This window comes from Motacilla alba, chromosome 6, assembly GCF_015832195.1.
Source record: "Motacilla alba alba isolate MOTALB_02 chromosome 6, Motacilla_alba_V1.0_pri, whole genome shotgun sequence".
In the NCBI taxonomy this organism is placed as follows: Eukaryota; Metazoa; Chordata; class Aves; order Passeriformes; family Motacillidae; genus Motacilla; species Motacilla alba.
The window spans coordinates 35,694,359-35,719,855 of record NC_052021.1 but is presented as its reverse complement, the minus strand read 5'-3'; the positions used below and the strand labels follow the sequence as shown (position 1 = coordinate 35,719,855).

General features: G+C 42.2%; 1 protein-coding gene across 4 annotated transcripts in view; it reads left to right on the top strand.

Annotated features, from left to right (window-relative positions):
• The window catches only part of INPP5A (inositol polyphosphate-5-phosphatase A), a 184,372-nt gene extending 159,443 nt beyond the window's left edge, over nt 1-24,929 (top strand). Inside the window, exons 12-16 of one of the 4 annotated variants that reach the window (XM_038141316.1) lie at nt 4,423-4,496; nt 17,628-17,739; nt 21,904-21,972; nt 23,154-23,241; nt 23,340-24,929. In XM_038141316.1, coding sequence (XP_037997244.1) covers nt 4,423-4,496; nt 17,628-17,739; nt 21,904-21,972; nt 23,154-23,234 — 336 coding nt within the window. In that variant the 3' untranslated portion in view covers nt 23,235-23,241; nt 23,340-24,929. The remainder of the gene's footprint in view (nt 1-4,422; nt 4,497-17,627; nt 17,740-21,903; nt 21,973-23,153; nt 23,242-23,339) is intronic. The other 3 variants (XM_038141315.1, XM_038141313.1, XM_038141314.1) reach the window with 3 other exon arrangements.
• The last annotated feature ends 568 nt before the right edge of the window (nt 24,930-25,497 follow it).

Sequence of the window (25,497 nt, the reverse complement as noted above, 5' to 3'; positions counted from 1 at the left end):
TTTTACCTGAAGTCAGTAGACTGCTGAATCAGTTTCTAAATAATTTACTTTGACTGGAAAGATGGATAAAATTACTGTCTTTCCAAAGTCTCTTGGAAAAAAACGTGTGCTCCACAAGACTGGCAAAGGAGGTTACAGTGACCAGGGTCCACATGCTTTAATTCTCTGAGGTCGCTTCTGTATGCTCATCTCCTCTTTTTGGTCTGAAACTTCATTTCCCTTTCACAGCTGTGAATTCTCTTGTGGGCCCTGCGCATGGATTTGATAAATGCTGCTAATATCACCTCCTGATCTACCAGTGCTCTGACTTTGGTCTGTAGGTCTTGATGAGTAATTGCCGTTGTTCTACTCCAATGACTGAATTAAGTTGCCCTGTTTGAAGAGGTTCATATGTGTATGATTTTAGCCAAGGTGGCCCATTGCAGTGTACCCAATAGATGCTGACCTTTTACCGGTGCTTTAAATTGAAGCAAGCAGAACCTCGGTTTCTGCAACTGCCTAGACTGTCTTAAAACCCTTTCATTACTGTGAAGCTGCATAATGTAGGAATTTAGAATTTTGTGCATTGCTTTCTCCTCCACCCCAGCATGTAAATGCATGTTACGGCGCTGCCAAGAAAAAGGGAACAAAAAGTGAGACTCCCCTCAGCAGGTTTTCAGAATACACAGCTCCCTAGAAAACCAGCAGTTCTGATAATTCCCTTAGGAGGTGATGGGCACTGCAGCTGACACAGCCGTAAGTCCTGAAAGCTTTTAATTCTCCTCAAAATAAATAGGAAATATCCTTTACTGCAAATGCAGTCATTCCTACACATACTGCGTGGCTGCATTCCCAGCAGCGTGGGGTCACAGTGGCTCACAGGTAGCGGCTAACTATTGATGCACTACCTGGATGGATGGATGGATGGATGGATGGATGGATGGATGGATGGATGGATGGATGGATGGTATTTTCATTCAGGTGCTCATCAAACGTTCCTGTTGAGCTGGTCACTGGACATTGTAGAGTAAACATCTTAATGTAATATCATCAAATTGATGTTGGAGCAGATGAAACGTAGACCTTGCATCATCTTCACTGTTATTTAGGTATAAATGCATTGGTGAAACTGAGTTTGGAGAAAAAAAGCAGTCTGCTGAAAACTGCCTATGACATATAATTCTAGAATGATCTGCCAGTCACAGCATTTTAAAATCTCTGTGTAATTGCTCAAATGACCACAGCATGTCATGTAACACCTTAAAGATTTGGTTCTTAAAGATGATCTTATTATGAGTAAATTAAATAAAACAATATATTGATTTCTGGCTTTTGGACTTAATTTTTTTATTCTTTTTAAGGCATTTAGAGTGACAGACATGCTCATGTTTCCAGCAATGACATTATTCACAGTGCTGATTGGTGTACAGTATGGAAATGAGTGAGCAGCTTGTGGTGAAATTGCCATGAAAGGAGTATGTTCCAGGTGGGGTTTTTTAAAGACAATGTTAGATGCTTTAAAAGTAAAGGCATTACCCTGTGAAATTCTGACTGCTCCTCAGTATCATCTTGCCCATGTTAATTTTCATTCATTTTCTGTCATGCCAGGTTGCTCCAGGCACCTGTGTACCTATAAAGCAGATGGAATTGACTGATGCCCATGTCAGGCCCTGTGCCTTCTCTTAACTAAAGTTGCTTTTGGGGGCAAATGGCATTTGTAATTCATTGTGACGAGGCTTGGTGAACACCTTGCCTTTGCATCAAAAGTCTTGCATTTTGAGGTTACAGGCTTAAATGAGAATGCAAGTGCTTTTCACACCAAAAAATAATAGTTGAAACGTAGTCTTCTGCTGAAAAGAATAACTGCAGTTTTCTCAAAATGCACGGTTCAGGTTTTGATCATCTGTTCCGTTCCTCTCCTCACTGCCTGCAGTGCTGCCAGGTAAACACAGAGAGGCTGCAGGGGGGCTCCCACTGCTCAGCCCTGAGCACACAGATAACCTGTCCTTGCCCTTGCAAGAGCGAGCAGGTGTCTGTCTGCACACTCGGTGGGCATGTTCGGACAGAACGTTACAGGTACTGTAACACAGTCACTTAATAACTAGGAAAAATAATTTATAAAAGTGCATTATTGTTTAATATATAGCTGGAACTAAAAGCTTTTGCAAATAATCCAGTAAAAATACTTGGCTGTTTTACATGGCAGGATGAATTCTTCACCATGAGCATTCCCTAAATCCTTCGAGGCACCTAGCTGGGCTTTGGCTTCAGGTTGAAGCTGTCCCTTTACCTGGGGAAACTTGGGAAACTGGCAGCACAGTACACAATGCTGTCTTGTTCCTGTTATCTGCCAACAGTGTCAGCAGCTCATCTGCATAGCACAGACACTGCATACACCATTGCAGCAAACAAGCACAGCAGAAACTTCTGTGGATGATAATGCACATCCAAATGCCGAGTCCTCTAAGCCTCAGGCCTTCATTGAGTTTGCAAATATCATCATAGCTGGAACAATCTGAATGTATATAATTTTGAAAATGTGAATTGGTGTGAGAGGACAATGCTTCTATTGAACTTCGCCAGCCCTTGGGATGCCCATGAGTAATTTATACCATTGTGTTCTGGGGAGCATTGTTCTTTCATTCAGTCCTCGCAGTTTAACACTTCAGAAACAAACAGCCTTTCTCCCGACACCTCCCCTTCCCTGCTCTGAGCAGTTTACTTGGAGCAGTAGGAAACATGTATAGACATACATTTCAAATAATAGTTTTAACTGGGGATGGCAACTTGTTTTCCTATCCCAGATTCATGTAGGGTGGCTGATACCTCTACAGGGGAGACACACGGAGCAGGAAAGGGATGGTAACATTTGTTTTCATAGCCAGCGTGTATGTATTATGGCTACCAATCTGTTCTGCTTACTGAAATACAGGATCAGAGCCTGGAAACATTCATGGTGATGGAAACATCCATTTATTCTTCAAGTGCATTGAGATTGCTTCAGTTAGACCAGTGAGTGCTGGACCAGCCCAACACTTTTAGTATTGAGTGTGTTATTAGATACATACTGTAAGTTTCCACACAGATATTTCAAAATATTTATCTAAACATACTGAATTCTCAGGCTTTCAATCAGATGTTAAAACAAGCACCAATTGTCACAGTTATTGGTATTGCAGAATCTTTCCAGCATACTGTCACAGAGTTTGGTGTCGAATGAACTAAAGCAGGGAAAACTGCCCATCACCTGGCATCTTCATGTAAAGATACCTACATATGGCAGGAGAGCCTGGAGAGAGCTGGGTGAGCCAAGGAGAGGGAGCTAATCAGCAGTGCAGGTGGTTCAGGTAGCTGCTTTTCACACAGATAATTAATGTGTACAAGTAGCTGCTAATTGCACATTTCAGGAATGATTTATGAGGTGACAGAGGGGAAAGGGGGACACGATCTAATTTCTTTGGGAACCTCTGCCATTCATACAATGGTATCAGCACAGCTGTGAGATGGGACATGATTAATGAACGGTGGGCAAACACCGCCATGGCGCGGGACAGTGCCGGGACGCTCGTCACAACAGCAAGTGGCTCTCAGAGCCAGGGCCAGCACCGTGGGGATGATGAGCTTTTGTCTTTAGCTTGCAGTTCCCTGGGACACTGGGCTGTACCCCGGCCGGGTTCTGGAGTAAGATCGTTTGTGTGCATCAGAGCAGTTACGGGTTTAATGGGGACAATTATCATGGGTTCGTGTTTGCGAACAAAGACTGTGGATATTTATTCTCTCTGTAGAGGTCGTGGGGAAAACAAATGTGGCTGGGACTAATATTTATACAGGACATTAGATCTGTTAAACACCTGATTCTGGTGCTCTGTCGTGGCTGCTGCCTGGGAGCACCCTTTGCCTACTGTCACATATCCCTCTGTCTGCTGTCTGCCATGTACCATCCAGAGCAGCTGTACAGGAGCTTGGCTTTGCTTGGGAAGAGTGATGTGCACATTGTGATTGTTGTACCTGCTGTTCTGCACTAAACATAATACAGAGTAATATGATGCATTTCACTGACATTCTCATGGGCTGGTTAGCATATCAGTTTGCTGTTCTTTTTTAATGCTAGTCTAGTTTATCTCTGAGGAGACCGCTAATGAAATTTCAAGAAATGTAGCCTTCTTGTGGTGTAAGTGCACTTATAGGGCAGTGCTGTGAAGAGCCAGTGTTACAACATTCACTGAGGAAAATGAATGTTTTCAACACTGTTCTCAAGGCACTGTTTATGTATCAAAACAGTCCAGACAGTTTTGCACTGTTATAAAAACTGTTCTATGAAGGCTCTACCTCAAGCTGTGTGTGATCATAGTTTTCTTTTATTTCCTTTTATATAATGTAGTATTTTTAAATTGCTGCAGTTCAACATTAAAGAGTGAAAGCATTTATTTCTATCTTTTATAGCTTTTAGAATTTGACAGAGAGCTGTCAGTCTTTAAAGACAGATTGTATGAACTGGACATCTCATTTCCTCCCAGGTAAGATTCATATATAATCCATTTATTTAACTAGCTACAACATAATTATTACTTGCACTGTTGGTAAAATGTGAATGTTCCCATATTTATTGCAGAAATTATAATGATCTCTGTTCCTTTCATGATTGTTTCTTCTCCCCATATCTCCTCCATCACTAATAAACCACATGCCAGTCGTGCTCCGTAGCTCATCATTTAGGTTCCGCTGATCCTGTCTTTTATAGCTGCTCTTAAAACAGACCTGGCAGGAATGTGTGCTCAGAGATGTGGAAGGACTTCTAAGCACTGGGCCCAGACCACCTGTTAAATCACATTATTGCAACCATAAAGACAGTCTTTGCCTCAAGCTGTTTGATGACTGCCAGCAGTGGCACTCAGCAGGAGTGCGGTCAGCTGGGGGTGTAGAGCCTGCTGCCACCACTCAGGGAAATCCAAGAGGGGTGTCAGGAAGTGGGGCAGGAACTTAGATTCTGCTTTTTCAGTTTCAGTAAACATCATATAACTACTTAAGACTGTTAGAATAAATTGGCAGGCTTAGTACACGTGCATGATTTTAGTCAGCAGTATCCCTGAGGTGTTTTAGCAATGAATTATTGCTATTGCTATCATACAAAACCAAGCATTTTGCAAATGGCAGTTCTATTCGGGAGAAATCTGTGGAAGATTTGGTGCCATTCTACACTTGTATGGTCCCTTTCCAAGAGTGAGGAAGTCAAATCTCACAGTTGCTTTCAAGGGAAAGAAATACTGCATTCACAAAGAAAAAGTTCAAAAAATAGTAGAAAAAGGGCAGATAAAACTATGCTTTTTATATGCTTTTTTTGTTAATAGATTTAATATGTTTAAATGCTACTATTTTATGCTTCATGGACAGATAGAAATGTATGGTTTTAGCATACACTATGAAAAAATTTGGGAAGCTTGCCTTTCGTGATCATAATCTCATTACTTCTTACCAGCCAGCTGTGATACTGATTTGTATTGATCCCCTGGGACACTGGAAGTATGCACAGAGTTACCACCACTCTAAATTGTCCTTATTGATTGAGTATGATAACAGTAGACCGGCAGGGTGTGTACATGCCTGAGTGTGTCTCACTCCTCATGTACCCAGTCAGGGTAGATGAAGGTGAGGGGAAGTGATACAATTTTTATACCATACATACTCTTCTACTTCATTTCTCCAACATTAGTGCTTTCAGCCAGAGCAAGGCTTACCAAAAATACATTGTTCCATGAATAGTTTTCAGCTTCTTCAGACTCTGCAAGAGCTTTTCAGTGTCATGCTCCCCTCAAGCAGAGATCAGAACATAGGTGTGAGTAGTCTCTGTGTGTTTTAGTTCTACTCACTCTGTTTCCTTCTCAACATCTAGGTAAAAGTAATAATAATAAATGGTAAAAAAAAATGTATACTGAGAGATGGCATGTGTATATAAAGAGCAAACTGGCTTTATATTAGGATGCTTTTTTCACCCATCCCTCCTTGTTTTCTGTGTCATAAGGCAAGGACATCCTGTTGCCTGTCCTGTGGTCCTTGCATGGCCACAAGCTCAGTAATGTATTTTTAACAGAAATACATTACTATTTTTAGTCATACATAATTTTTGGTGTGTATAAATAATTACTTATATAATACTTCTATGAGATTTATAGTTACAAATTGAATTTGTATCTGTAAATGAAATGATATTAAGGCATCACAGCAAATTATTGTTTCTGCACTTACAAAGGAGTTTCCTCAGGGTCTTGACAGACTCTGTGTTACTGCACATTAGCTTCAGGACTTTTTAGTTAACTTTGAATGTGGGAAGGATTGGAGAGCCACTTCTGAGCTCTCCTACACCCACATCTAAACCTAGCATTTCTGCAAGCTTACTTAGGGAACTCAAAACTAGTCTATTGTTCTTCCCCAGTGCAATACTGTAATTTAAGACCAAATGTCTGCTTGATCTGCTGTGAATTCTTCTTCCTGCTGTGGGTCACCATCATGATGCAGTGCAGAGGGAGGGGTTCTCAGGCAGTCATCCCTTAGAACCATCTAGAACAAAGCCTTGACTGAGCTCAAGGGTTCCTCCAACCCAAACCATTCCTTCATTCTGTGATTTTATAACACTGACAGCATCTGCAGGCCTGTCAGTTATCTCCTCTCTGTTCAGCAGCCCTAAAGCATTTTCCAAACTCATCTTCAGTTCTGAGTTCCTTTCAGTTCTTTAATGTATGTGCATAAGCCATATCAGCTCACCACCCTGTATGCCTGTGCCCAGAGGAGCATGCCAGGGATGCAGTGAATGAACTTCCAGGGGAAAGAGGCTCATCCCACCTGTTCTGGACCCGGACCTGCTGATGCTGTGTCCACAGGGCCTCCCAGCACATTCTGTCCAGGGTCCTTGGAGCCTGCAGGGCAGTGGCAGGAGGACAGCCAGGCATTCCTCTGGCTCTGTCCAGAGCTCACCCTTCCCCCGTAAACCCTTCCTCTGTCCTGCTGAGATGAGCCAAAGGTGAAGGCAGTCTGGGAGGGCAGCCACAATTTAACAGGGGACCACGGGCTATGTGGCAGGTCTGCTATCTTAGACAGCCTGTAAAAAATCATTCCAACGGAGTATTCCTCAGACATTGTTCACCCACTCCTATATTTTGCCGACTTTTATTTTATATAATGAATATTCATGTTTTCATCTTGTTACTCTCTGTGATCTAGTGTAGCCTATAGCAACCCAAGCCATTGGAGACTAAATACAAGTTAGAATTTTAAACTCTGTAAGCTCTGTCACTCACAGGCTGAAGAGTCTGGCCATGAGCAAACAGCCCAGTGTGAGGCTGCAAAGGGCTTTGTGGTAGTCAACAATCACTGCAAAAGGCAGGAGGTGTGAAAAAAAGAAGTAAAAACATTGTAGTGAGTCAATATACAGGTGGGCAATTGTTACCTTTATCACTGCTCTCCATTAATTATTATAATTATTCTTGTAGCTGTTGTATAACAAAGATAGGAGCTGACTTTAGCAAGAGTTCACACCCACATACAAGGTTTGCTCTCAGATAAGGCTGCATGCACAGCAATCTCATGTATTAATCATTCTCTTAAAGTGACCTACTCTTGTTTGTTGTTGAATTAGGCTGTCATGTAATTTACTGGTTGGACATATGTTTGTGTCTTAGATACCCTCTGTGTGATATTTGTCTCTGGCAGACCCTCTGCACTGGCAGTGTCTTGGTTTTTGACGCCTCTGAGCAGGAGACTGGTTGAATCTCATTTACTCTCAGCAGAGTGTTCCTCCTTTGGAATTCTCTCTAACACTGGTTCATTGTTCTGCAAAAATCTTATTTAGTCCATAAAATATTTTTTCTCTACCTTGTGTTTTGTCCCATGAGCCTTCTCTGTTCTAGGAGGTTGCATAATGACACATGTATTTTTGTGGTCTGATTTACGCTGAGCCTACTCTGCATGAAGCAGTGCCCAGAGTGCTCCCTCGTTCCTTCCCTTCTGCAGAGAGTATTCAGAGCAGAACCTCTGGGTGCCATTGCACACTGCTCCAGTGTCACCCTTGGGTGTGAAATGGAAGGACAGTTGATGGTTTAGGTGTCAGCAGGCTGCTCTTCCTTTCCAGTGTTCTCACTGCCTCTCTGCATGTTCTCAGCTCATACAGACTGCCTGCTGACTGCAGGGCAGCACTCCTCAAGCAAATGGGATTCTCATTTCCTACAACATCTCCTCAGTAATGCTGCTGGTCCTGTTGTCTCACAAAAGGGGAGTTAGGCACTCAGGTGAAAAAGCCCTAGGTTATTTTTATGCTTGCATTATCAGTTACTTTTATAACACTTTTTTTTTTTTTGCCAACTAAGAAGTATTTTCTACTGAACAGAAATACTTCAGACTCACTTGTGCACTGTAAAACTCCTTCCAGGTATTAGTGAGGTATCTGAAATCATCGATGGATCTCTCAGCCCCCAAGAAGAAATTCCCACCTGACATGATGCAGTTGTCTGGGTGCTTATAGCATCTAAGGCTGAAGCACAGAAACAATTTCTCAGAGAAATAGAGAGACAGCTGTCATTTCCTCCAAAACAATTTGAATTTAATTATTACAATGATTTTTCAGACAGATCTTGCCTCCATGTTTCCACTCACATTAAACCAGTGCCACTCTCACCAGTTCTCAATTTTCAAATCAAAATAGGGTGTTTCTTTATTTTGTGAGGAACCAGACAGCATTACCCAAGGTCTGGTTTAAGGAATTGTGGCAAAGGGGAAAAGAAAGGACCACCAATGAAGTAAAAAAGTTTCAAATAATTACTGTGCACCATGTGTAAGGTAAGGACTACAGAGCACACTGCAAGCAGAGTATTCTACAGAGCTTATGAGCCTTGCTGCCAGCCAGGCTGTCCCATCTGAACGTACTGCTGAAAAGCCTAGTAGTTTGGAGCCTGAATCCTGACCCATTTCTTCCCTCAGGTTCCCAGTTATCTTTTTCCAGTATGAGATTTTGTAAAATTTAGCCCCATAGTAAATTAAAAAATTTAGCCCGCCTTCTACTTTTGAGAAGTACAGGTAGGCATATTCCCAGAAAAGACATCGAGCTCAATCACAGTCATAGACAGTACATCAGGCTGTTCTGGTGCAACAAGTCAGCACTGGGTCCTTCCCAACAAGCCAACATTATTCATAATTCCATTTATCCACTTGTAATAGTAGCAGTATTGCATACACTGTGTGGGGTACAGCAATGTGTTAAAGCAATAGGATTCATCACTCAGTGTTCACTTGCTGAGGCACCGGTATTGCCAAGTAATCCATTTTTGCCAGCTGGGCCTCCCCACGGCTCTGGGGTCAGAGCAGAGCACAGTGTGCCCGTTGCCATCAGCCCTGTGCCATCACCTGCACAGCTCTGGGGTCAGAGCAGAGCACAGTGTGCTCATTGCCATCAGCCGTGTGCCATCACCTGCACAGCTCTGGGGTCAGAGCAGAGCACAGTGTGCCCGTTGCCATCAGCCCTGTGCCATCACCTGCACAGCCCTGGGGTCAGAGCAGGGCACAGTGTGCTCATTGCCATCAGCCATGTGCCATCACCTCCACGGCTCTGGGGTCAGAGCAGGGCACAGTGTGCTCATTGCCATCAGCCCTGTGCCATCACCTGCACAGCTCTGGGGTCAGAGCAGAGCACAGTGTGCCCGTTGCCATCAGCCCTGTGCCAGCCTCTGGTCCCGGGCAGGGCAGGTCCTGGCACTGGAGCAAGCACCAGCACATGTCCTCCTGTCACCAGGGTTTGGCCACAGGGTGGTTTTCAGCAGCACTATGGACACCATTCTGGGTGAATGAATGTTCTTCACAGGAAGTGAAGGGTTGCATTATGCTTTCTGGAAAAAACAAATGGGCTCTAGGTTTGTTTATTTTTTAAACTGAAAAAAGTCCTGCGATGCTGGTGATACAGGAATGCTCACTGAAGCATATTACAGACCAGTATTTTCTAAAGACTGTTAAGCCAAAAAGCAATATGCCCAGCATAAATCTATTAAAAAGGTTCTGATAAAAATACCATGTCATTAACCCTCCTGTTTTGTGTTGTGCCCAGACTCAGGGCTCAAGTCCTGTTTACCCATCCTGCCCTTTGCTGCTGGTTTGCCCGGGTGACCCCCTGTCCCACTGTCACCTTTGACTCCAATTGTTGGTACTGTCACCATGGTGTTAGCGTAGCCTGTGCAAGTAGCAGCTGTTTAACACATTGCTCTATAACTACTGTGTTTGCAGGGCTCTGTTTGCCCTCCTGATTTGGCTGAAGTGAAACACGTATCGTGGCCAGTTGGCTCGCAGAGCATCACCGAGGCTTATGAGTGTTTTGGTACCTATGAAGCAGATAATCTAATTCAAACACCAATGTGTCTTACTGCTTAGCTTAGATCTGCTGCCTAAGATGTGCATATGAAGATAAATTACATGGGGTCATTTGTTAGAAAGAGATCTAGGGAATCCAACTCTCCCTTTCAGGTTTGGGGAAATAAAAAATGTTAATTCAGTTTTGAGGAAGAAACTAATACTCTGGTAGGGGACAAAAATTAGATGTCACCCTTTAGTTGGTTGAATGGCATTTTGTTGAAATCACACTTACATACCAGCTCACACTAGTGCTGACTGTAAATCAAAAATATCAAAATATTTTTATTTATATCTTTGGCCTTAAAACTTTCAGAGCACCCAAAGGTTGTATTGGCAGTCCACGTTCACCATCCTTTCTTCAGGTAAAAGTATCTTAGACAATCTGAGAGCACATCAGAGCTGAAGGTAAATTGATCCAACATTTTCTCAGAAAATATGAAAGTAGTAAATAATTTTCTGATGAAGAGTGGTTGGGGTTTTTCCCCTTTTGAAGTTCTCTGTCGATGGCATATGTAAATAGAAAGACCTGAAAGTGAGAAAAGGTTTAGTAAATGTGAGGACTCATACCTAAGTTCAAAAATAAAACAAACCAAATCAAAATTGTCTCAGCTCTTCCCATAAAGAGCTCAGTTTTCATTGGTGCTTTATAGTTCCATCCCATCTCAAATACTTTGTATTATAAAAAAAATCAGTGATGTAAAATGTGGAGACAATTGACAGATGAGCGAACACAAGGAGTTTTTGAACAGGAGGCATTTCCACTCTCTGAAACATGATAAAGTTTGCTAAATGATCTGCATTTGAACCTAGATGTAGGCTGCACAATTGTTCAGAATGACCTTTACTGGAATAAAAAAGATCAAGTAGCTGAATTTTCCCCACTGTTGCCTAGTGAGTGCTGCCACACTTCTCAGAGCAGCACTGGCAGCGTGGTCTGTAGAAGGCAGGGTCCCAGAGCAGCACAGGGGGTCCCAGCACAGCGTGTCCCAGCACGGGGTGTCCCCAGCTCGGGGTGTCCCCAGCTCGGGGTGTCCCCAGCACAGGGTGTCCCCAGCACAGGGTGTCCCAGCTTGGGGTGTCCCAGCTTGGGGTGTCACAGCACGGGGTGTCCCAGCTTGGGGTGTCCCCAGCACAGGGTGTCCCCAGCACAGGGTGTCCCAGCTTGGGGTGTCCCAGCTTGGGGTGTCCCAGCACGGGGTGTCCCAGCACGGGGTGTCCCAGCTTGGGGTGTCCCCAGCTCAGGGTATCCCAGCTCAGGGTGTCCCAGCTCAGGGTGTTCCAGCTCGGGGTGTCCCAGCACAGGGTGTCCCAGCTCAGGATGTCCCAGCTCGGGGTGTCCCAGCTCGGGGTGTCCCAGCACAGGGTGTCCCAGCACAGGGTGTCCCAGCTCAGGATGTCCCAGCTCAGGGTGTCCCCAGCTCAGGGTGTCCCAGCTCAGGGTGTCCCAGCACAGGGTGTCCCAGCTCAGGATGTCCCAGCTCAGGGTGTCCCCAGCTCAGGGTGTCCCAGCTCAGGGTGTCCCAGCACAGGGTGTCCCAGCTCAGGATGTCCCAGCTCAGGGTGTCCCCAGCTCAGGGTGTCCCAGCTCAGGGTGTCCCAGCACAGGGTGTCCCAGCTCAGGATGTCCCAGCACAGGGTATCCCCAGCTCGGGGTGTCCCCAGCTCAGGGTGTCCCAGCTCGGGGTGTCCCAGCACAGGGTGTCCCAGCTCAGGGTGTCCCCAGCTCAGGGTGTCCCAGCTCGGGGTGTCCCAGCTCAGGGTGTCCCAGCACATCCCACAGTGGGTGCAGCGTGAGCCAGAGGACACTGCCTGTGGCAGCTGCAGGTAGCAGCCCTCCAGAGGGAATGAATTGTTTCCTGTTAGAAAGTACATTTCACCCTTCTCGCTAACGGATTTTATCCATGCTTGCACACGAGACGAGATCATTAGGAGCGATTTTCCTAACTGGAAATGCCAGTTAAGGAGACATTTATATACACAGCATTGTTGGCTTGTGTTTTGAGTTCAGGCACTGCTGACAGGATGGTTTATGGTGTCGGACAACTTTTCACCCTGCAGTAAGCATTTTTGTAAAGGTGTCTAATCATCTCTGACAATACCTGTCAACAGTAGTGGTGCTCTGATATTACTGACCCTCTTAATGGTTTATTTTCCCCAAACAATTGCCAAGTGGTTCTCATCCCTATTGAGTGTGACAACAGTAGTTCATTGGACGGCCTGCTCCTTATTAACAGTGAAAAGTTAGCAATTCATCAAAGTGTTTGGTTAAATTTCAACACTATTGAACATTATATTAATGATGTTGCTGGAAGTTTTATTCAGAAAACCCACCTGACAGTAATCCTGATTAAATAAGTACAGCTGAAACACTGAAAAACTAGAAGTTTGTGAAATAGGATGGAAAAGCAGCTAGAAAAGCTGCATCTTCAGAAAGAGTAAGTCCTAAACAAGTGGAAATAAATTGTGCAAGCTTTTCACATGGGTGCTCCAGAACTGCCTCTCTGCACGTCATCCAGGGGCATGCACAGTCAAAGTGTATTTTGTATAATTCTGCTGGCTGGGATACACAGAGAATAATAGTCTCTTTTTGCTATTTATTACCCTGCTAACATGAGTGGCTATGGTCCTAAATTCCTAAAACTTTGCCACTGTTTTAAATAGAGCATAAAATTTGTTCCACAGGGAATTCCCCATTTCCCCATTGTATTTTGAAATAGATGTAATATAGTGTGTGTAAAAAAGTGTGTAACTGTACAGAATACTATGGAAGTGTGTACATCCTTACCTGTATGTGTTAGCATTATATCCATTTATCATTTATGTTTCAGTGGTACCTAGAGGCCTTTATCTGTTATGTCATCATTTTTATATGAGCACTCCCTATTCATTCTCAAAATCACTGTTTTCTGTGTATTACACAAGGTAGATTGTGATTGAGGCAGAATGCTAATGAAAGGAAAAAATAATACATTCTTTCCTGTCTAACTATTGGGATAGGGAGAGCTGGTCTTCCCTTTTTCTCTGCCACAGTCATTGTCCTGGTAGTCAAGACTAATGATGGAAGCACAGAAAGATGGCACAATACTTCCCCAATGGGAGATTGATACTGGAATTTCAAACTTTTGATTATTTGGTATAGAGTCCTTGACTTCCTTTTTATCAGACCTGCAGTTGTTTTTATCAAATCTGTAATTATTTCTACAATTCACAAATGAGAAAATCCATTTACTAGAATTTCTAAGTAAGTTTTGAATTAAGAACTGGTAGTTCCCTACTTACCTGGAGTGAATGTGCTAAAAGAGGCTGGAGATGTCGGCAAAGACATCTTTTGACCTTGATCATAGACAGTCTTTTGGAAGATGGGTATTACAAGAATAGTTCTGCTTTTTTGCATGTACACAAGCTTAAATTTACAGGAATTTTTCAGAGACTATTTATACCTAAAGGCAAAGAAGCAGTCAAGAAGTGGGGTTGAGAGGAAGGAGAAGAGAAGGGAAACCATGATGCCAGCTTAGAAAGAAGGAAAAGTGAACGGTCAAGTAGAAGTGTGTATCGGCACACTCGTGTCTTGATTCCCCACTGCAGCAAGTGGAAGTATTTTCCAGTTTCCTGAGTGAGTCCCACCATGGGATGGTGTTTTCCAGTTTCCTGAGTGAGTCCCATGGGATGGTATTTTCCAGTTTCCTGAGTCCCACCATGGGATGGTGTTTTCCAGTTTCCCGAGTCCCACCATGGCATGGTGTTTTCCAGTTTCCCGAGTCCCACCATGGCATGGTGTTTTCCAGTTTCCTAAGTGAGTCTCACCATGGGATGGTGTTTTCCAGTTTCCCGAGTCCCACCATGGCATGGTGTTTTCCAGTTTCCCGAGTCCCACCATGGCATGGTATTTTCCAGTTTCCCGAGTCCCACCATGGCATGGTATTTTCCAGTTTCCCGAGTCCCACCATGGCATGGTGTTTTCCAGTTTCCTAAGTGAGTCTCACCATGGCATGGTATTTTCCAGTTTCCCGAGTCCCACCATGGGATGGTGTTTTCCAGTTTCCCGAGTCCCACCATGGGATGGTGTTTTCCAGTTTCCCAAGTCCCACCATGGCATGGTGTTTTCCAGTTTCCCGAGTCCCACCATGGCATGGTGTTTTCCAGTTTCCCGAGTCTCCCCATGGGGTGGTTGGTGCTCTCAGGCAGGGCTGTGTGGAGCAGGCAGGAGGACAGCGCTGTGCCTTTCCGCGCGGTTCCCGCGCCCGGCGGTGCTGCCGTGCCCGGCAGCCCGAGCATGGGGCACCCAGGGGCTGAGTCTGGAACAAGGGCTGCCCCAGCGGCCCCTTCTCAGGCTTTGGGCGTTTCCCTAAGTCTTGGATTCTGCATCATCTTTCTGTTTTGGCTGCATCAGAGCCGTCATCCTTCCTAAAACGCCTGTGCATCTGTAGGCTCCTCCTTCCATTGCTACTCTTGACTGGGTTTAAATCTGATCAGCTGGGGAGAAGACATCCGAAGGAAGTAACATTATGTAAGATACCAGAGTATCCTTGGGGACAGGACCCTTAAAAACACACCAAACAAGCAAAAGCTTTGGAGCTCACATGCAGATGATTCTGGAAGCAGTCACACTATTTTGATGCCACTGTTCACTTAGCTATGGAACAGGATGATGCAGACAACTTCTGAGGCATATGGTATTTGAAAAGTTTTGTTCTGGAATGGTATACATTCAGCAGCATGTTTCACAAAATCTTCTTCAGTGACAGTTATAGTCCAGAAACCTCTAATGGAACTTTTATTTGCTAAAATCTATTTTAGATCAGTTGCATATAATAACCTAAAATAGCCGTACAACCCAGAAAGTCACAAAAAAAAAGAATCCTCATGGGAATTTTGAGTCATATTTAGCTATGGCCACTATTTGAGCCCATCACAAAAGAATTTTGCTTATTCCAAAGTGTTTGTGACCCTTCTAGAGCATGAAGGAGAGCTAATAGTTCTTCCAATTTTGGGGGCATGTATCTTGTTAGGATTTTTTATTATGTTAGTGTCAGCATTTCACTGAGATTAGGACTTCCACATGGCAGAGTGGATGGAGGGAGGGAGCTTTATTCATTGGAGTGCAGTGAGACAGAACACTCCATGCTTCTTGCTTCCTTTGAAGGATTCTTTCTTATAAAAAGAAGACTTTGCCTCTCTTTATTATATTAAACTATTACCTACAGGCCATTTTGTCTGGACAGTTTTGCAGCATTTATTTTCATCTCTGTCTCAGGCATTAGAAATTTGATTTGTCAAAGATACGTGTAAACTGCAGTAACTTTTTGACTGGTTGATCAGTGCTAAGGACCTTGAAAAATTGGCAGAAGTTTTCACCCTGTGAAAACATTAAGATAAATAAAGCAAATTGATAAATACCATTTAATAGAATACAGGCTCTAGGATTTAATGCTTTAACACACAGCAGTAACAGATCATTCCAGGTATGGAACACCATATTTCAAAAGCCATACAGTTAATGCTGTAAAAGGAAGGATTATATGAAATGTGATTGATTCTTATACCTTTATGTCATAAAAAGTAGCTTCAGTTATGGGGGTTCTGGAATAAGTAAAGTAAGAGGTTATGAGAAAAAGTCAACCCTTAAGTTGCAGACAAAGAGCTTCTACTACCAATATAGTATTACATCATCAAAATATTTCACAGACACTCAGAAATAAGCTGTACTTCTGTATGTCAGTGAAGCAGCAAATTGAATTCTCATAATATGTTTTGAAAATGAGTCTTGTTAGGTTTGATGAGGTGGAAAACGTACTGAGATCACTGGTTTGTTCCAATACATTCAGTACGCTTTTCTTGGATGTTTGCCATGGCTAATCTTTTTAATGGCAGTGTAGCTTGTAAACCCATTTGGTAGAGAGCTGTATGTCTCCGTTTCAGAGCATCACACCGCTTGGTAAATAACGATGGTAAATAAGTTTCTCTTCAAGCATGCAAACCCTTTTTTTACAATACTAGAAATTTTATTTTAAGGCACGTATCAGAAAAACCTCAGTATTTCCTTTATTAATTCAGTGAGGAGCAGAATAAAATGCAAATGTCATTTCAAATACATTCACACATACATATGTAGATGTTTGGGAGTTTTAGGAGTTTTATCAAGGGCAGACTTCAGTTAATTCAGGCCCAGTATTCAAGAAGTTGAGTCTGTCACAAACCCTCTGGATTTCTCCAAAATCCCTTCTTAGCTACTCCCACATGCCATTTTGGAAATGGTCTAAGAAAACAGTGGTCCCTACAGTGTGGTGAGCCGTCATTGAATGCAAAGTTCTGTCTTAGTAAACTGATGAGAAGATTTGAATGAGACATGAAAAATTCTGGCCTCAGCTTATTGAGGTTGAGCCAGAGGTTGCCCTTCAGGTGCTCCAGATGATCTCAGCCCGTGGGCTCACACAGGTGTGTTACCTCTAGTTATATTCTTTAGATTAAACACTTTCTGTTGCCCTCTAAAGGTAAGTTAGAATGCACTGGAGATGTCATAGCATGTTTATGACGGCCCCAGAGTGTAACTACCATTTAATCTCTTCTATTCGAGATGTCTTTACACAATAATATACTTTTCCTGAACACAATTTCATAGGTATGGGATCTTATGTAGTCAGCATTACTTTCTTTAAACCACATTGCTGATTCCTTGGTTCTGAAGAAATCTCCTGCGAAGCCTGCTGTCTTGTCCTGTATTCCTTTCTGTCACCCTTAAAGAATCCATACAGGAGAAGTTTGTGTACAGCTGCAGTGGTCCCAGCCCTCTGAACTCTGTTTTCTGCTAAATTATTCATGGATAACTCCCCTCGAGAGAATCCTGTGAAGAAATCACATAAGATGAACATTTTTTCCCCTAGGTTTCATTTTTCAACTTCTGTATGTACATTTTCCATACTCTCTTGTCTAATTTCAAGTTGTTGTTGAACTGATTTTTGTACTTCCACAGAGATAAACAGTTTGCTGTCTTTAAACACTCTCACAAAAGCACAAGGTAGGAGGTGAGAGTTTTTAAACTGTGTGTGTCTTAACTTCTTAACCATACAGTAGAGGTGTAGATCTGAGAAGAGACCTAGAAAAAAGAGCACATGAAAAAGAAAGAGGGAGGAGGAAAAAAAAAAGTGTCTGGAAGAGCTGCTTCTTAACAGTGGCATTTTGTAAGTAATGTGGCCCTTTGAGCCAGAGGTTTCAGACTGCTTTGCCGAGAGTCATTGATGGTTGTGGATGGGATTTGTTTGCAGTTATCCCTACAGCGAGGACTCTAGCCAGGGAAGACAGTACATGAACACGAGATGTCCAGCCTGGTGCGACAGAATCCTGATGTCCCACTCAGCCAAGGAGCTCATTCTGAAAGTAAGTACAGACCTGCAGCCCCCTGATGCCTCCACACTGCATTATCTGCACCAAGGGCAGGTATGGCTGGAAGACTCTGCCCTTGAGTTTGCCAAGCTGGAGACAGCACACCATGGTTGTAAGTGGAGGGGTGTGCCTCCAGTGCTTTGCACCCAAGAAGGGGGATTTGTCCCCATAAACCTGCTGACAGTGACTAAAAGCGCTTCTTTTGGTATCTGAGCTGCCAGTGATGACTGACTGTCTTCTGTCCTGTGCCTCTTCTGTGCAGGGATGCACAGCATTGGGAGACTGACTGCTTGCTTTGAAGAGAGTAACAGAAAATAAAAAAGCCCCTATAAAAACCCTGTAAAAAGTCTCCATTAGTCCTCCAGCCCAGTCCACCCTACAGTGACATAAGCAGCAGCACTGCCCCTACCAAGGATTCAGCAGGGATGCAGACAGGAGCAGGTACCAGTGGCTTTAGGCTGAGGAGCCACACAATTGAGAGAAGAGCCTCTACAGCAACAGCTGCAGGCGCCTGAGTTACAGAGGTAGATTTCCTAAGGTACTCCCATGAGTATGTCAAATCCTACATAGGCCAAATCTGTCGCTGTCCCCTGAATGAGGATGGTCTCCAGCAGGTAGGCTCCTAACTTTGGTACAACAACTAGGGGCCTAAATTTAGACATTCCATTAGAGCTTTAGAGATAAGCTTATGCAACATTTTTAGAACATACAATTCTCTTGGGATTTAGTGTTTATAGATAGGGTTAGGGTTAGTTGGTGATGTTCTGTCCAAGGTTAAATGATCTAAATATGGTTCAGGAGCCTTCCAGTTTTCTTTTCTGTCATTTGCTCTCTCCTTGTTCCACTCTGCCCTCCTTCTTTTCTTGGGAGCACTGGACCAGGTCAGCTGGTTACCTGTGCCAGCTTCCCCTGCCTCTGTCCCTGTGTGTGTGCTCCTGGCACCTAGACCCCCGTCCTGCTGATGCTGGTTGCCAGCTGCTCCAGAGGGCCAAGACCAGGTCAGGAAATGGGGATGTGATTGGAGATCTCTCCCACGTCTCTGTTCTGAGCTGGCCAGCTGGCAGTGGCCATGGGCAGCTGCATAAATGGATGTGCTGCAGCGAGGTGGTCTTGGCTGACCAGACTGTATGACTCTAACTGACTTACTGAACCCAGAATTGCCAAAAGTCATGTGTCTGTCTGTGTGCTCCTATATAATTATTGCAGTTTAGTGGGAGTGAATTACAGAAAATAATCTTCTAAGTAAATCAATGTTCTATAGCTTCTTAGCTTTTTTTTTTCCAGTTTAAATTAATTACACCCTTGAAACTTGCTCTCCTGAAGTTTATAACCTTCTTTTTCTCTCTCATCAGGGTTATTTATCTCGTGATTAGACTGTTTGCTTTGCAGTATATAACTCACTGAAAGGCTGGGAACGTGTTTTCCACAGCTACTCGAATTTCAAGTCAATGCACTTCCTCACACGTTTTAATGTGTAAAAAGTGTCTGCATGACATCATGAAATTTCACCCAAAATTTTAGACATGCATGTACTGCAGTATTCAGTGAAAAAAATGTGAAGCCCAAGGGCAATACAGGCTTTATAGTCAAATAGTAATGTCAAAATCAGAGTTATTTATTTTTGTTACACAAAAATATCATGTGTAAAAGTGAGACTTTACCCAAAATGTTACCGATAGTGCTTGGTGACCATGAAATTCCTAAAGAACAAAGGATTAAAACCATGAAAAGAGTGGCCAATGAGGGAGGATTTTTTTTTAAAGCTATGAGTAAGGAGATAGATGTGTACACAAAAGCTTGAAGAGTGTAAACAGTACAGAGGGAAAGGAATTCCTTCTGATTATCTAGAGGGCTATAACTTGGATATAATGGGAGAAAATTCAACAAGGGAAAACAAAGATACAGCACTGAAGAAGTTTGTAACTGTGAGGTCAGTTACAATTTCCAGTCTCCGTGTAACAGAAACCCCATCGGTTGGATCCTTCAAAGCTCACCTTTAAAAATGCACATAACTCTGTCTCTGGAGCTTTGCATTTGCAGATTGTGGTCGGGCAGTTTGGGACATCTCCAGCAGCTCGTATGCAAAGTGACAGGTGCTGCTGAGGCCAGCCTGGGCTTTGACTCAGTGAGTCTGTAACCAACAGAGGAGTTAGCTTACCCAGCCCAAAGCCAAACCAGCATTCTGGCCCGTTAAACCCAATGAAAATAGCTACTAGAAAATAATGTCAAGCTGATAGAGGAAAGGGCAAAATGACCCTCCAGGTTTCTGTGGTTCTACGCAAGAAGCAGTATTGGCCTTGACTGAGAATTTACTCCACTGCAGAGAGCTATACTTTAGAGCTTTAAAAGAAACTCTGAAGAAAGTAAAAGCAAATTTTAATTAACTGATTACATTGTAACATCTTTAAAATAAAAATGTATATGAACTCTTCAAGAATTTTTTCAATCCTAAGTATCTATTGAATATTCTTAATCAGGTAATTACTTTGCTGTATTAATTTTTCTTATAGGCAAATAAAGTGTTTATTTTTCTGCCTAGGCAATTCTGTATTTAATTTCAAACAAAAATTGTAGTGAAATCTGCATTTAAATCCTAGGTAAAGAAAGGATAGGGTGCACAAATTGCCACTGTACAGTGTGTTCAGCTACACAGTAGGCATTACAGATTGTACTGACATGGGGCTGTAAACAGCTTTCATGCAACATCATCTATCATGCCATGGTCGGTTACCTCACCATCATGTTATTTTATGCTTCCTGAGCCCTAAACCACCAAAGGTTGCCCACTGCTCGGGAGCTGCGCTGATGCCTGATCGCATGAAGTAATGAATGCTCAGCCAAGTGTATATTGTTTCTGCTTGTGCACTGCTGTAATTTGTTTATCTGTCTAAAGATTATGCAGTTGAAAATCCACAATTTTATGCTGCCTTTGTAAATTATCAAGTCGCTTTTGATGAATGTATCCCCACTTCCGATGCTGGTGGCATTATGATCTTGAAATATTGGAAAGTGCTCATGCATACAATGCAGAAGGTTATGTTTTTATATTTTTGGCAGACAACCGTGCTGTAAAGTAAATCTGACCTTAAGCTTCCTTACTGCATTAAAGATAATTCAGTTTTAACTTTATAGTCCTAAATGCTACTGTTTATATAAAGTTATTGCCCAGTCAAACTTGACTGATTACAGATGAGAAAGTCTTGGCTGTTTCCTACAAAATAAATTAGTATCGCCAACTAGTTTAGAGCACATCTACGATTGCATTAGAGACTGGAGAGTGTGCAGATTACAGATTTAATTAGCTTATAGAAACTGTTTAGCACAATAAGAAACCATTTTGTATGGCAATGTATTTGTATTTATTCCCGAAGTACTGTGCTAAAGAATCAAAATAGCTCCTCCAAATCACATTTATTGCAAACAGCAGAAAGATGAGTACATTTTATTATTCATTAAGATAAAAATGCTAAAGAAGTCAGTGTATAAGGGTAAAGTTCAGCATGGAACAAAATGAAAGCAATTCATAATGGAGACTAGAGGAATGTCATCCGTCATTTGCTGCTTTTCTTAAAATCACTGAATGCTTTTTTTCAGATGAAGAAATTTATCTCAGAGAAATGGTTAAAGATTATACTCATAACCTGAAAATAATCACTCATCTCTCTGAACATTTAAAATCCCCTGTATGATGAAATCAAATGCTGTTATAAGGCAACATGGATTGCATTTAATTCAAAGAACATTTATCTCACCTAATTCAATACAAATTGTGTTGTTCTTAAAAAAGGACTGGCCAAATGTGCTTGCTGCATTTTGCAGCAGAAGCTTGGAATGCAACTACAAGAAGTCACTCATTTCACTTAGCGCAGCGTTAGCCACGAATATTTCCCAAGTCCCATCAGCAGGGAGGAGGCATAGAGATCTCAGGGGGTTTTTATGCAGGCAAAATGCACAAATTACTGCAAGCAGTACTGGGCATAAAAGTTCATTTTACACATTCTTTCTCTGGAGAAGCCAAGCAAAGATGTGTTAATATCACCTCATTCAGAAACTGGTTTCATCTATTTGCACAATATTTCCAGTGTTCCTTTCTGTGTGTGTAATCTGGAGAGTTCTTGGACTGACTAGTGTTTTGTTGTTTTCTGTTTTTTTAACTAGTCAGAAAATGATGAGAAGATAGTAATATATGACCACATTGGGCCAAATGTCTGCATGGGGGATCACAAGGTAATTAAATTAAATATTTTAGTCTTTTACCTTCTAATTTTTTTATTAGGAAGGAGATTGTATGTACTAGGTTCTACTAATTGTAAGTCAGCTGTATCTCTGCCCTGTTTTTGAGTAATCCCTTGAAAATGTTTCAAAGTCGAATTCAGCTGCAGTCAGTCTGTCTGTCAGAATGGCTGCTTGCATGAAATCAAAGCACAGGATGGGTGCTAGAATGAATACCATACAAGCCAAGAGGAGCAGCCATCTGCACACTTACAACTCTTCTAGCAGGACACAAGTGATTTCAGTGGGTTATCAACTGTGCTTTCAAAGCATAGCTTCAACTAGGTTGATGCATAGGTGCCTGTCAGTAAAAGAATATATTGGCAGTTCCATGTTCAAACAAGTGATGAAGGAATATAGGAAAAGGATAAAGAATTATAAATAAATAAATACCAGTTGTTTAAATTATTAAAACACCCAAATTCTATGGTCTTCCTTGCTAAAGATACCAGATGGAAACCTAAGTTAGAAATACAATAAAACAGAGTATTTGCTTTCTTTGAAAAAAAGCCAATTGAGGAGTAGGAGGTAACCTCTGAAAGCCTATCTAAAAACAGCACTGAGGCTCTTGAATGATAATTCAGAGGGATACTGGGTAATTGTGTGTGTGGATGCATGTGTACATGTGAATCTGAACTCACAAATGCATACCCCTGTTTAATTCCATGGTCAGAGTTCTTGTGAGACAGAGGATTGTTTTCTAAGGAAAAATGCACTTAGGGCATTTGGTCCAGAATCATCCAAGGTTTTAAAATAGGGCAACTTACTAACTTATCCAGTACACAAAAAGCTCTGGGTCAGCCAGTTCAGAAACAGCAGTTTTTGTTTCCTTCATCACCAAAGTGCAGCACTGTTACAAAAGAGAGATATGTATGGGACCTGAACCTCTTCCCACAGAAATCTGTGGAAATTTTTCCTTTAGGTTTCAGTGGGAGCAGAAATCTGTGAGGAGGTTATGTTGTTCCCTTATGCATTTTGTAATTAGAATAATTCAAAAATTTGTTGCAACGTTTTGTTTCCAGTCATAGAGAATTTTTTGTTGTATTTACTGATGACTGTAAAGAAAAAAAAAACAAACAAAAAAAACCACGTATGTTTCAAACATGTAACTTCTATTTTTCCCTAACTTGCTGCAGCCTGTGTTCCTGTCCTTTCGAATAGCTGCTGGGGCAGGTAAACCTATTGCAAATGTGCACAAGTGTTGTGTCGTGCAGTGATGTGGTGGTAAATATCATCTTTTTTCTTTACGTTTCTATTACATTTTCTACATCATTTCCCCTGTGTTTATCTTTCTTTTTAAAAAAATGCCAATTCTGCAACAGGAAAAAGATGCCTACGAAGTGAGAAGATTTTCCGTGAAACCACACTGTAGCCAGGAGGGAAGGCAGCACACTGAAATCTGTAATCCTAACAGCTGTATTGATAAATCCAGTCCTGAGTGCCACATTTTTAGACTGCTGATCGTACACTATGCTTCAGCATCTGGACTCTGTTCAAGAGACGCCTCACATACCTCACTGTCTTGTATGTTCATGTGACATCAAGTAGAAATGTGGAATTATTTTTTATATATATGTCACAGTTCTGTTGCCAAAACTCTAAATAGACAGCAGAGATGTTATGTATTCTAGATTTCACAACTTTCAACTTTTAATAAGTGTTTGTCAATGTGGAAAAGCTATTTCAGCATATTATAAAGTTTTAAAGGTATCATACCCATTATATATCTTTACCACTTTGGGATTTTGTACATTGGATTGTATAGATAGAGATATTGATGGTTTTAAATGGTATTTTCTTTTTTGACCAAGGCTTATGGTTTGTGTTTTAGTTTTAGTATTTTGGTTTTCATTTTTTAATTTTTTTTCTCATTTTATTTACTATACTGCCATGTTACATGGTTTTTGAATCACACAGCAGCTGCTTTCTATACATACATATATATGTGTGTGTATATATATGTATGTATGTGTATATATACACAGATATATAAATAATTTATAAACCTGACCAAAACTTATGCTAAATATACTTTCCAATATGAATGCTTGAGAGTGCCATATCAGCAGTAAGTATTGGAGTCTTAGCAGGTTTAGTTAAGTGTACATCAACAACCAACATTTATATAATAAATAATATATAGCAGTGCCATCCTTGATACAGATATATAGCATACTATATAGCACATATATTAGCAGTTTCACTTTGTTACTCCTATAATCTCTTCTTTCTATGTAATATTAAGGATTGAATGTGAAGTTCTTAGCTAGGTTTGGGTGTAACTTTCCAGAATTTTGTAAACTGTTTTTGTCCGTCTTTTGTTACTGTTTTATGGTGCCATATTCTATATTGAAACAATAACAACATGGGAGAAGAAAACAATAGTCTGCTTCAAGTAGCAACTGTATTGGACACAGACTGTATTTATACAGTATTAAAGAAAAAAAAAACAGCCATCAACCCGACTGTAAATTTTCCTGGTTAGTAGCTCAGTGCAGCCTACAATATAGTCTTGTTACAGACATTTTCCTCCCACCGCTAAATACAACATTAAAAGGTGATTAGGGAGTCTGTTGATGAAACACAAATGTATGTTTTATTGATTTAATTTAGAACACTACAGAGTTCATGGACTGCGCGATGGCATTAGACTGATGCTTGATTTTGGTATAAATCACTACCATTGGAAATGATTTGATGTCCGCTTGCAGAGTTTTCTCAACAGTACAGCCCAGTTTATAGCGAGTATTGTTGCCCGAAGGGTGTCTGCAGCTCTGTATTGTTACTGTGCCATGTTGCATTATAACCACACAGTAATTCTATTTAAGCGAACTCAACTCATGATAACTCTGAAGGCCTTTAGAAATGAGTACTCTGGTTCTCAAGCAATAAAACTAATCATGGTGAACGTGGCTGTGTCTGCCCCTTTAATTTGGTGATTACAGGGAAATTACTAAATTGTGGTATTTCTTATTGAGAAAACCTTTGAGTCTGCCAAGCAGTAAGGGTATTTTTCACATGAAACTTCTACGATAGGATGCAGTGCTGGTGTTAATCAAAGCACAATACAAACCGAGTAAAAGGCACTGAGGAGCTGGTACGGGAGCCCTGATGAGAGGAAGGTGATGCAGCTTTACGAGCTGTTCTCAAGATGCTAGTCCTCAGCAGGTCGGTAAGTGTGCCACCATGAAAACCTTCGTGATTATCCCAAGTTTCAGAAGAAACCTCTCCCGGCGTTTCCAGCAGGGACCGGGGCCCCGAGTACAGATGAACTCGCTGTAGCCTCAACCGCGGCCCTCCGGGGCTCGACCCTCCTCGGGGCTGCAGGGGCACCGGCTACCTGCCGGGGTGAGCTACCGAGAATGCCCGAATTGAACCCTTAGAAATTCCTGGAACGCAACTCTGGCCTTTTAACAGCCCCGGAGGCACGGGGGAGCCGAGCCGGGCCGCTGCCCCCGGGCCCCCCGCCGCAGCCCGGGA